This window comes from Ranitomeya variabilis, chromosome 1, assembly GCF_051348905.1.
Source record: "Ranitomeya variabilis isolate aRanVar5 chromosome 1, aRanVar5.hap1, whole genome shotgun sequence".
Classification (NCBI taxonomy): Eukaryota; Metazoa; Chordata; class Amphibia; order Anura; family Dendrobatidae; genus Ranitomeya; species Ranitomeya variabilis.
This window is the reverse complement of record NC_135232.1, coordinates 428,060,770-428,074,157: the sequence shown is the minus strand read 5'-3', so window position 1 is coordinate 428,074,157 and position 13,388 is coordinate 428,060,770. Positions and strand designations below refer to the sequence as shown.

Genomic DNA, 13,388 nt, shown 5'->3' with positions numbered 1-13,388 from the left:
TCCTTGACCCTGCTGAGGGGCGCCCAATAATAGATGTACGTGATGGTGACGATGTTATGGTGCGGTGAAGTGCCGGTCGCGGTAAATAACGAGGACACCAGGTTGCAGTCTCTTTACCTCTTTACTGAAGACTTCAGGATCCTCAATCCGGAATACGAAACCTCGCTTCTTGTCCTTTCTTAGGGTACCGCCGCTATATCATGCAGGCGCGGTCCCGTAACGTTCTCTCAGTTCGCTAGGCCTCTGTCAGGATCCCACCCCTGACAGGGACCCCTCTGAATCTTCCCCTGCAACACCCTCTGCCACAGGATGTTGCCTGGTTCCAACCCAGTCAGCTTCTCTCTAACTTTCTGCCTAACCCCCAGTTTTACCAGATTGTGAGGAGTGGCCTAATACATAGAACCCTTAGCTCCCCCTGGAGGCCAGACTGTGAAGTGTATTGGTGACGGTGATACCTGGTCAGAAGAACTCCTTCAGTGCCATCAGACGTACCATAGCCCCCCTTAGCGGCGGAGCTCCAGTACTGCAACGACCAGGACTCTGGGGCGCTGCACTCCCCCCCGGTTAAATCCAGTACTCCTGGACTGGGAAGAAAACAACAATACATGTCAGCAAAAAGACATACAATTTTGAAAATGCAAGTACAAGTAAACTTTTTAACAGAGCTTCCCTTTATGGGAGGTGAGGACACTTGAACGTTACAAACATGGTTAAATACTTTAAATAACATACTATAAATAACTTTTCTTACCCAACCGGGTATTCTACTAAGTGCAAAATCTTTGAACAATAATTTAACATTGCCTTTAAGGACGTACTCGCTGAATCCACTAAAGACCTTCTTATAAAACACTATAAGGCTAATCAACTTTTCTGCATTCTCCTTCTTTACGTCTGCAGGACCGCCTGTCCTAACTGCTCCAGGCCTACTGCCTCTCCTTTCTGTTACAGGACCGCCCCTTTCTGCCCGGGCCTACTGCCTTTCTACTACTATACACAGTATAGAACATATCATCCATCTTTCAGTTTCAGGATTACTGAGCCATCTCGGTATGGCTCCTAGGAGGACTCACTGACTAACCCCGTACGGGTTCACTTTCTGTCCTCATTCTTCTATCAACATTATTAAACATTTCTTACAATCAACTAGCTTTCTACATATAACTTTTACATATCAGCATTATCAGTACTTTCTTTCAAAACATCATCATTCTTTAAGTGCTTTTGATGAACATCCCCTTTAAGAAGGGACTAAGTCTCTATGAGGTAGTGCAACTTCTCAAGCTGCAAGTCTGTTCGCAGTAAGGACTCCGGTGCTGGTTCCAAGACCAGTTTCTTCGCAAAGAGTCCTTTCCTTATGTAAAACCAGTAGAGGGCACCTTTAAGAAGGTGCAAACTATTTACAAGAAGTTTGTAATCATGCAGTGTTCATGATCCAGCAGTTCTTTCACAATGATAACACAGGAAACAAAAAACAAAAAGCAAAAGAAGGGATCCCGGGTAAACAAAGGGATCCCTTTAAGAGTTACCCTGATCGGGTGGTAGCAGCAAAGACAGCAAAAAGACAATCAGTTAACTATTTACATTATGAAGCATTCTTGCTTACTCAGTTTCTGGCTGCGCAGGAGGCGGTCTCCTTCCGGGCCTCACCAGGCCAACGGGTCGCGCTGGCGTTGCAGAAACCGGTCCCAGCAACGATAGGATCCCTCGTCGGGACACCCTCCTCGCTCAGGGGTGAGCACGACCCGTAGCCACATGGTGAGCCTGGATTCCCTGGGGTTCCACGGGGGCAGGTTCCGGCACCTTCCCTGCAGGAGGCTCGTCCTCCGACGTCCCGGCAGCAGCCTGGAGTGCTACGCACCGTTGGACGCCCCGAGCTATCCAGCCAGCTTCGCCAGTTTCCCTCCTCCATCGCGTGTAGGTTACTGCATCCCCGGGTTCTAGGTCGCGGCCATACCTTCCTCCGCAGGGCTCCACCTCTTCTCGGTCAACACGGACCTGTAGTGGCTCCCCGATCTCTTGAATAACTCCCCTTCCTTTCCGGGAGTTGAAGGACACCACAACACCCCAGTGTGACGGCGGGGTCTCTTCGGCGCTCGTCAGATCAACCTGGGCTGCAGGCTGGGGTCTATTCCGCCATGCTGTCATCAGGCACCGCAGGTGTTCTACCTCCGGCAGGATCCTCAGGCCCTGTGCCTGCAGCTCACATTCTGCCGCTGCCGGGATGGAGGAAACAGGGGACACCGGAGTTAAGCGGACCTCCGTAGGCTGGCCCAGCCGAGCGATCACACGAGCGTCGGCCTCAAGGCGACGTGCTATCTGCCGGGCCTCGGCTGCGGCCACACACTCCTCAGACGGCGGCCAGTTGGGTCTGCCCATTGGTAGCTCTGTAAGGGCCAGTCCCTGCAACGATGGTGCATCTGGGGCTATGTCGGGTGGTGCAGCCTCGTGCTGGGTCGGGTCGTCCCCACGCGGTGCTCCCGGCGTCACCATCTTTGCTCCCTCTCCAGTGTCTTCTTCCCGCAGTCTCTTTCGTGGGCGGCCCCGTCTCCATGGTCTCCACCCTCCAAAGAGGATGAGAAGGCGGACCTCGGCTGTTGACGGACACGTCCTCAGGATGCAAAAATGTTTAGACTGGGCGGCCATTGTCCTTTCGCGCTCTTTAGCTGATCCACGCCTACTCCACACCCCTCTTCTTCTCCTGTGCTCTCCTTAGCGCTGTAATGGCGGCTGGTTTTGGCAGCAAATGGCAATCCACAGTCTTTGCAATAAGTCACAGTCCAAGCACAATAAATCACAGTTCCAAGGCACACATGACCTGATTCTTCAGGCTTAAGTAGATCCTGTTCGTGACGCCAAGTTTTAGCGCCCCCACTGCCGCAGGGCCGAGGGGTACCGGGCCTCTGAGTCTCTGTCCTGGGGTTGTCACGGTGGCTAGACCCGGTCCGTGACCCTGCTGAGGGGCGCCCAATAATAGGTGTGCGTGATGGTGACGATGTTATGGTGCGATGAAGTGCCGGTCGCGGTAAATAACGAGGACACCAGGTTGCAGTCTCTTTACCTCTTTACTGAAGACTTCAGGATCCTCAATCCGGAATACGGTTAACCGGGCTGCGCAAGCCTGGCCGGTCCGATGGCACCTCCAGAGTTCCCTTCGCAGGTGGAAATCTGTGCCTACCGTCTAGCGCTTGTGTGTTGTGGTCCTTCCCTGCTGTGCTTACGGGATAGTACCCCACAACTGTTGTGTCTGTTTCTCGTGTTCCCTCACAACTCGATTCTGATGTTCTTCCACGTCCCCCAGATCTTATGGATAGGACGCACCCGTATGACGGGGAGGCTCGGAGCTCTTCCGGGACTCTAGCGTCGCCCCACTCCTGTTGTTACCCCCCTGTGTCTTCCTAGGTCGATTGGGTGAGACAGCCCGCCTCTAACTGACTGTCCTGCTGTAGGTTTGAAGTTTGGCCTGGAGCTCTATACTTCCTCGGCGTTCCGGCCACCGGTTATGCGCCTCAATAGGATGTTGCCTCGTCTTACAGCACGACTCCTACTGGTATTCTCCTTGTTGCGTTTATCTCGTTTCTCACTCAGCACAATGAACCTCGCTTCTTGTCCTTTCTTAGGGTACCGCCGCTATATCGTGCAGGCGCGGTCCCGTAACGTTCTCTCAGTTCGCTAGGCCTCTGTCAGGATCCCACCCCTGACAGGGACCCCTCTGAATCTTCCCCTGCAACACCCTCTGCCACAGGATGTTGCCTGGTTCCAACCCAGTCAGCTTCTCTCTAACTTTCTGCCTAACCCCCAGTTTTACCAGATTGTGAGGAGTGGCCTAATACATAGAACCCTTAGCTCCCCCTGGAGGCCAGACTGTGAAGTGTATTGGTGACGGTGATACCTGGTCAGAAGAACTCCTTCAGTGCCATCAGACTTACCATAGCCCCCTTAGCGGCGGAGCTCCAGTACTGCAACGACCAGGACTCTGGGGCGCTGCATATTCGTATCATAAAAATGTATACTTTGACAAAAAAAGGTAAAAATATTCTTCAATATATCCCTTTGTGGAGTGTGGAAGGTGCATTTTGGGAACAGAAAATCTTGTAAGTACAGTATTTTTTCAGGTTCAGATTGACGTAGTGTATTTAATGGTCCATAAACAGCTCACAATGCGCAGACTGACTGAGTCTCCTTACCCGAACTTACAGCCTCATAGACACAAATGAAAATCACCAGTTAGAACTTAACATAAATTTGGTGTATACTGTACGTGACACATTAGACCACCAAATTTTAAACTGTTGACTTAATTTTGTTTTAGTTCAGATATTTTTGACATGTACTTTCAAGTCTTTGGGAAATTAAAAAAGAGAGGGATAGCAAAAGTATGACAATAAAAGGCCAATAATCCAAGAACCATATTCAAGAGGCTCGTTTCATCAAAGTTTTTACAGCAGGAAATTGGTATAAAATGTTTGGGGACTTTTTCCATTTAAAGGGAACCTGTCACCACGTTTTTGGAAGATGGGATAAAAATAGCGTTAAATAGGGGCAGAGGTGGGCGTTACATTAGTGTGTTTGTTATGCGTTTATTACCCACCTAAGTTGCCGAAATACCTTTGCAAAGTCTCCGTTTTCGCCTGTCAATCAGGCTGGTCTGGTCAAAAGGGCGTTGTCTTCCCCCAGATTTTGCGTAGTTTTCCGTTGGTGGCGTAGTGGTGTGCGCATGCCCAAGGTCCCGAATCCTCTGCCAGGGGATTTAAAAGAGCGCGCTGTTCGTTTTCATTGGTGATCGGTGGGCGCGGCCATCTTCCTTTGGCCGCGCGTGCGCAGAAGCGGCACTCTGCTGGCCGCGGCTTCAGGAAAATGGCCGCGGGATGCCGCGCGTGCGCAGATGGATATCGCGGCGGCCATTTTCCTGAAGCCGCGGCCAGCAGAGTGCCGCTTCTGCGCACGCGCGGCATCCCGCGGCCATTTTCCTGAAGCCGCGGCCAGCAGAGTGCCGCTTCTGCGCACGCGCGGCCAAAGGAAGATGGCCGCGCCCACCGATCACCAATGAAAACGAACAGCGCGCTCTTTTAAATCCCCTGGCAGAGGATTCGGGACCTTGGGCATGCGCACACCACTACGCCACCAACGGAAAACTACGCAAAATCTGGGGGAAGACAACGCCCTTTTGACCAGACCAGCCTGATTGACAGGCGAAAACGGAGACTTTGCAAAGGTATTTCGGCAACTTAGGTGGGTAATAAACGCATAACAAACACACTAATGTAACGCCCACCTCTGCCCCTATTTAACGCTATTTTTATCCCATCTTCCAAAAACGTGGTGACAGGTTCCCTTTAAGGCTACATTCCCATGATGAGCTTTTGTTGAGAATTTGACGCCGCAGTATTTCAGCACCATTTCTGCAAGTATTATTTAAATTAGAATACTTGTAGTTTTTCATTGCGTTTTATTAAAGGGAACCTGTCACCTGAATTTGGCGGGACCAGTTTTGGGTCATATGGGCGGGGTTTTCGGGTGTTTGATTCACCCTTTCCTTACCTGCTGGCTGCATGCAGGCCGCAATATTGGATTGAAGTTCATTCTCTGTCCTCCGGAGTACACGCCTGCGCAAGGCAATATTGCCCCGCCCATATGACCCAAAACTGGTCCCGCCAAATTCAGGTGACAGGTTCCCTTTAACATGGGCTTTTATTGCTCTTTTGACACTGTGGTTTTTTACTTCTTTTGGCATGTCTTTTTATGAAATAAAGCTACGGTACTTTGATTTTGAAACTTCTTGGTATTTCACTTTGACAAAACTTTATTGACAAATGTAGATGCAGATTACATGCATTTTTGATGCGTTTATGCAGCAGAAACACACTGAAAATGCAAGTGTGTTTTTTACTTGTGGAATTTCCGCACCTAATGTAAGTCTAAGGGAAAATTTCGCACAAAAAAATTCAGCATGCCCGCAAGAGAAATTGACATGTTGTGGATGTGAAACTCGCACCGCAGCTCAGTTTACACTACGTTAAAAAGAAGCTCAGTGGGCAGCAGATTTCTAGAAATCCCGTTCACTTTGCTGGAACTGTACGATGCGTTTTTGTTGCAACAAAAATATGCAGCATCAAAAACTCATCAAAAGCTCATCGTGGGAAAGTAGCCTGAAATAACTTCACCAAAATGGGTGGAGATGGGTAGGACAGGAGGCGGCTACAAAAGCTTGTCAAATTCAGAAAAAGTGTCGGCGTTTCTAATGCTAGAAATGTTACTTCAGTCATTGACTCAAGTAGCATTTCTGGCAATGTGCACGCCACTAATTAGATACGCCAAATTCATTAAGTGACGTGCACCCCTTGATGAATTTGTTGCATCGTATTCCAGTGATCCCTTCATTAAGACTACTGTGTGAAAAAAATGCAACTTGTAATAACTTCCTTTTGAGTTATGGCTAACATGTGATTGAGGCAATTTTTTTTCTCAAAAATGTAGGTAAAAAAACCCTGGCAAAACACACATCATATATAAAAAAGCTTTGTATAAAGCCATCTTATTTTGTCCCAAAACAGTGCCCCTACGCATTTTTCTGTATTCCATGTATTAAAATCAAACATTGCAATATCTAACATTTACGTCTTCCATAGGCTGTGTCAACCAAAGAAATCGATCAGCAGACAGTTGCCCAGTTTTCAGTAGGAAGGACTGTACCAAGGTTTTCAGGTTGGTGGATCTACAGTGTGACAACTGCAGCAGGGACGGATGACCAGCATGTGCACATCTATGTGAAAAGTAAGAAACATTCAAACACGCCAAAATGTAATTTAGCTGTGGCATACCAACGACACAACACATTGCTGGAACAGCTATAATTTGGAAATGAACAACAGTTTTCATTTTAAAGGGAACCTGTCACCCCGGTTTTTCACTCGGAGATAAAAATACCGCTACATAGGGCATGAGCTGTGCTTTACAAAAGTGTTTTTTTTCTACCCTGATTCCCCACCTAAGCTGCCGAAATTACTTACCAAAGTCGCCGTTTTCGCTTGTCAATCATGCTGGTCTGGTCATAGGGGCGTGGTGACAAAGCTGTTTCTTCCCCCAGATCTTGCTTAGGTTTCCGTTGGTGGCATAGTGGTTTGCGACTGCGCAGGTGACGAAAAACAGAGCGCTCTGCGCTATATCCCTGGTGATCGGTGGGGGCGGCCATCTTTCTGTGGCCACGCGTGCGCAGTTGGAGCGCTCTGCTGCCCGGGGCTTCAGGAAAATGGCCGCGGGATGCCGCGCGTGCGCAGATGGGGATCGCGGCGGCCATTTTCCTGAAGCAGAGTTCGCATCTCGGCTTCAGGAAAATGGCCGCCGCGATCTCCATCTGCGCACCCGCCCCCACCGATCACCAGGGATATAGCGCAGAGCGCGCTGTTTTTCGTCACCTGCGCAGTCGCAAACCACTACGCCACCAACGGAAACCTAAGCAAGATCTGGGGGAAGAAACAGCTTTGTCACCACGCCCCTATGACCAGACCAGCATGATTGACAAGCGAAAACGGCGACTTTGGTAAGTAATTTCGGCAGCTTAGGTGGGGAATCAGGGTAGAAAAAAAACACTTTTGTAAAGCACAGCTCATGCCCTATGTAGCGGTATTTTTATCTCCGAATGAAAAACCGGGGTGACAGGTTCCCTTTAAATATTCTATATGCTCAAAATCAGTTCCCAAATTGGTCATTAAAGGGGTTGCCTCATCACCAGAAAAGGATTAACGGGAACCTGTCACCCCAAAAATGGAATTTGAGCTAAGCCCACCGGCATCAGGGGCTTATCTACAGCATTCTGGAATGCTGTAGATAAGCCCCGATGTATCCTGAAAGAGGAGAAAGAGGTTAGATTATACTCACCCAGGGGCGTTCCCGCTGCGGTCCGGTCCGATGGGTGTTGCAGTCCGGTGCCTCCCATCTTCTTACGATGACGTCCTCTTCTGGTCTTCAGGCTGCGGCTCCGGCGCAGGCGTACTGTGTCTGCCCTGTTGAGAGCAGAGCAAAGTACTGCAGTGCGCAGGCGCTGGGCCTCTCTGACCTTTCCCAGTGTAAAGACAAGAAGAGGACGTCATCATAAGAAGATGGGAGGCCCCGGACCGGACCGTGACGCCCATCGGATCGGACCGCCCAGGTGAGTATAATCTAACTTGTTTTTCTCATCTTTCAGGTTACATCGGGGGCTTATCTACAGCATTTAAGAAAGCTGTAGATAAGCCCCTGATGGCGGTGGGCTTAGCTCACCTTTGATTTTGGGGGTGACAGGTTCCCTTTAAATTGTAAAGGGATTGTAAAAACAAGCAACTATGTTATTTAAAGCTTATTAAATTAATTCATTTTATTGCATATTGCTTGTTGCTTGAAGGGGATATCCAGGACTTTGTAATGAAAAAAAGATGTGTCTAAGCACTAACAGGCAGGTAGGTGATAAATACCTGCCTGTTGTGCTCGATGCTGTTCTTCACCAACACAGAGCAATCGCAAACCGCTTCTGCTGGCGATTCAGCTGCTTCTGCTGATGTCATGTTGACAGAGTGGTGGCTTTCTTTTCCAATCTGCTCTGTTCACATCTGCTGACATCATTCTAACTGGGATAGCCGGCTGTCAATCAGCATAACATCAGAAGTCACACCCTATCGACAGAGCAGCCCCGGAGAAGTGCTGCTCTGTTGACAGGGAACAGCTGAATCTCCGGCAGGAGTGGACAGTGATGGCTCTGTGCCTTGGCTGGGTACAATAGACAAAGCAGGTGGTTGGCTATGTAAGCAACTACCTGCCTGTTAGATTTAAAAAAAAAAGACCCGGACCACCCCTTTAAGTTAAGCAAAGGAGCACAGCACTCACAAGCTCTTTGTTATAGAGCTTGCAAATGCTGATCTGAAGCTTGCCAGATTGCTGGATCCCGCCAACTTCAGTGTCCCTGCACTCCTCCGATGCTACAGAAGCAAAGCTGCTTCTGTGTGCAGCATTAGAATGTGTACAGTTTGGACCAGGTGAAGGATGCCAATGGTCTAAACTGTCAATCATTCAGGAGTGCACCGCCCAGGCAAGCAGTAAGTCAGGAGGCTGGGAAGCAGTGATGAATGATCATGAGAATAACTCTTTAATGTACCTTAGTTTATAATATCACTTAAAATACAATCACCCTACAACCAACACCAAAATCTTTCTGCCACATCTGAGTTTACAGCTTGGTACTGGAAAAAAATGTGATGGTTTCTAAAGCTGTATGAGGCCGATCACTACTGCATGAAATGCATATAGCGGCCTAAACTCTACTCTGGTCTACCCTATTTGTGTTAGTTGTGGTTTGTGGCAAGAGAGAAGGAAATTTGCTAGATCACAATACTGTTACATTGTATTTTACAGACTTGATTTATAGGCTTGTATTTGTAGCTGAACACTACTATAAGACAGTTCGCACTTATAGTTTGTTCTTAGACTAAATAAAAATTAAAAAAAACTACAAATCTCAGATTTTTTTTACATTTATAGTCAAATAATACATGACAGTATAACAGCTCATAAAATATACAATATACAGCAAGTTCAGCTATATTGTGAGATGATTCAGCCAGTGACACAGAAACTGTTCAAAAGCAGTACTGCTTCTGAAACTTCTTAAAAAACTCCATAACCCGAATAATAAAGTCGCAGAATTTAATGTAAAAAAAAAAGCAGTTACGTATTATTGAAAAATATTTTTCATCATCTTCCTCCTATCAAGTGCCCCAATTTATAGTGACTCTAGGCATAAACAATGAGGTTGCAACTATTTTCACATTACTTCCCAGTTGATTGTGGAACTGACAAACTTCTACACAATGCCATTTTCATCATACAACCCTGCATCCTGTTATGCAAGGATCTGGACTCCCACAAATGTCCCTGAAATAAAATATCCACCAGTGCTTACTGGGCAGCAAGTTCTACCCATCCTGCAGCAATAAAGTCCAGGCACAGATGTGAGGCATGTTGCCAGTTTCTGCATTTTAACAGCTAAGAAATCCTCCCAAGAAGTGGCTCAGAGCACAATAACGTTCACAAACTGAAGTCACTTATTAATCTATTTCCGACATTGGAAGTAATAATACGTCCCTGTGCCCTTGACCATACTGACACGGGACGGATTATTACGTCCAATCGTATTCGCACACAGGCTGTGCGTGAGCGATCACCACCAGGTGTCAGCTGATTCTGACAGCTGACACCCGGCACTAAGTGCCAGGAGTGGTCACACACTGCTCCCAGCACTTTAACCCCCTAAATGATGCAATCAAATGTGATCGCAGCATTCTGGAAGCAGACAGAGGGATGACAGCCCCTCTGCCCTTGGATCAGAGATCCCGCAGCATGACGCGGGGTCTCGATCATTGCCATAGTGACCCGATGTCATGACGACATCCAGGTCACCAGAGCTAGGAAAGCTGCTTGATCATGAGCAGTGCATAAACAGCAACTTTCTCTGTCAGTGCAGAGCTGACAGTTTCTACAGCATGGGGATGCTGCTGCATTCCCATGCTATAGAAGCGATCAGTCTGCAAAAAATGATTGTCACATAGTGAGATCAAAGTCTAAAAGTAAAAAAAAAGTAAACTTTTTTTAATCAATTGTAAAAATATAAAAATAATAATAATAAGAAGAAGAATAAGAATAAAATAAGAATAAAATGAAAAGATATTGTAACCATAAATAAATATTTGTATGAAAAAATAAATAAACAAAAAAGTACACATATTTGGTATCGCCGCATCCGGAACAACTTGACATATAAAACTGTCCTACTATTTAACCCCTTTAGTGAGCACCATAAAAAATAAATAAAAAAACAAGGCAAAAAACAATGCTTAATCATCAAACTGCTGATCAAAAAGTCAGATAGACAGAGGGTACGGAAAGTATTCAGACCCCTTTAAACTTTTCACTCTTTGTTTCATTGCAGCCATTTGGTAAATTCAACAAAGTTAATTTTTTTCATATTAATGTATTCTCTGCACCCAATTTTGACTGAAAAAAAAACAGAAATGTAGAAATTTTGGCAAATTTAATAAAAAGAAAAACTGAAATATCACATGGTCATAAGTATTCAGACCCTTTGCTCAGACTCTCATATTTAAGTCACATTCTGTCCATTTCCTTGTGATCCTCCTTGAGACGGTTCTACTCCTTCATTGGAGTCCGGCTGTGTTTAATTAAGCTGATAGGACTTGATTTGGAGAGGCACACACCTGTCTATATAAGACCTCACAGCTCACAGTGCATGTCAGACCAAATGAGAATCATGAGGTCAAAGGAACTGGCCAAGGAGCTCAGAGACAGAATTGTGGCAAGGCACAGATCTGGCCAAGGTTATAAAAGAATTTCTGCAGTACTCAAGGTTCCCAAGAGCACAGTGACCTCCATAATCCTTAAATGGAAGAAGTCTGGGACCACCAGAATTCTTCCTAGACCTGACCATCCAGCCAAACTGAGCAATCATGGCAGAAGAACCTTGGTGAGAGAGGTAAAGATGAATCCCAAGATCACTGTGGCTGAGCTTCAGAGATGCAGTAGGGAGATGGGAAAAAGTTCCACAATGTCAACAATCACTGCAGCCCTCCACCAGTTGGGCCTGTATGGCAGAGTGGCTGGACGGAAGCCTCTCCTCAGTTCAAGACATACGAGACATAGAGTTTGCTAAAAAACACATGAAGGACTCCCAGACTATGAGAAATAAGATTCTCTGGTCTGATGAGACAAAGATAGACGTTTTTGGTGATAATTCTAAGCATTATGTGTGGAGAAAACCAGGCACTGCTCATCACCTGCCCAATACAATCCCAACAGAGAAACATGGTGGCAGCATCATGCTATGGGGTGTTTTTCATCTGCAGGGACAGGATGACTGGTTGTCATTGGAGGAAACATGAATGTGGCCAAGTACAGAGATATCCTGGATAAAAACCTCTTCCAGAGTTCTCTGGACCTCAATAAAATAACAAAGGAGTCACTTCAGAAAATCTCTGTGACCATTCTTGACTGGCCCAGCCAGAGCCCTGACCTAAGCCCAATTGAGCATCTCTGGAGAGACCTGAAAATGGCTATCCACCAACGTATACCATCGAGCCTGACAGAACTGGAGAGGGTCTGCAAGGAAGAATGGCAGAGAATCCCCATATCCAGGTGTGAAAACTTGTTGCATCATTCACAAGAAGACTCATGGCTGTACTAGCTCAAAATGGTGCTTCTACTCAATACTGAGCAATGGGTCTGAATACTTATGACCATGTGATATTTCAGTTTTTCTTTTTTAATAAATTTGCAAAAATCACATTTTTTTTCATATGCAAATTGCCTCTTTTTTTCAGTCAAGATAGAGTGCAGAGTGTGCATTAATGAGAAAAAATGAACTTTTTTGAATAAACCAAATGGCTGCAATGAAACAAAGAGTGAAAAATTTAAAATAGTATGAATACTTTCCGTACCCACTGTAAATAAGCATGGTACCACTGAAAATGTCATCTTGTCCCGCAAAAATCAAGCCACCATACAGCTCCCTCAGCAGAAAAATAAAAAAGTGATAACTCACAGAATAAAGTGATGCAAAAATATTTTTTTATATAAAAGTTTTTATTGTGTAAAAGTGCCAAAACATAACATAACTAACCCCCCCAAAATAAAACTGCCTTATCAATTTTAACACATGCGGAATGACATAAACACCTCCCCCTCAAAAAAATTCCTGAATTGCTGTTTTTTGTTCATTTTGCCTGCCAAAAATCGGAATAGAAAGTGATACCAATAAAAACGTCAACTCGTCCCACAAAAAAACAAACCCTCACATGACTCTGTGGCCAAACTATGGATAACTTATAGCTCTCAAAACATGGTGATGCAAAAAACTAGTTTTTGCGATAAAAAGCGTCTTTTAATGTGTGTCAGCAGCCAAGCATAAAAACCCGATATAAATTTGGTATCGCTGTAATCACACCAACCTGAAGAATAAAGTTGCCTAATCACTTATAGGTATAGCACAAGGAATGGCGTAAAAAATAAATTAAACCAATTCTTCACCTGATGTTGATTTTTTCATTCTGCCTCCCAAAGAGCGCAGTAAAGCTCGGCGCACATTTATCCTGCGCTCTGCACTGAGTGCTTACACCAGGGTTTCCGTGTAAATCTCTGAAATAAATGATTCAGATGGAACCCTGGGCCGAAGTAGTATATAATGAGGCAGATGGAGGCACTGTGTACACCTTCTGACCTGTAATCCGGTGGTGTCAGTCTTTTTAGGATTGCATAAAAGTGCCGTCAGCCACAGTTATGTGCACTTCTGAAAAGAAGGACACCAATTAACAGAGGCCAGACGGTCCGTAGTAACTCTGCTGCCTCAT

At 46.1% G+C, this 13,388-nt stretch overlaps 1 protein-coding gene across 1 annotated transcript in view; it reads left to right on the top strand.

Moving 5' to 3' along the window:
• The window catches only part of TEK (TEK receptor tyrosine kinase), a 244,804-nt gene that overhangs the window by 151,896 nt on the left and 79,520 nt on the right, over positions 1-13,388 (top strand). Inside the window, exon 9 of the mRNA XM_077249274.1 lies at positions 6,630-6,774. Coding sequence (XP_077105389.1) covers positions 6,630-6,774 — 145 coding nt within the window. The remainder of the gene's footprint in view (positions 1-6,629; positions 6,775-13,388) is intronic.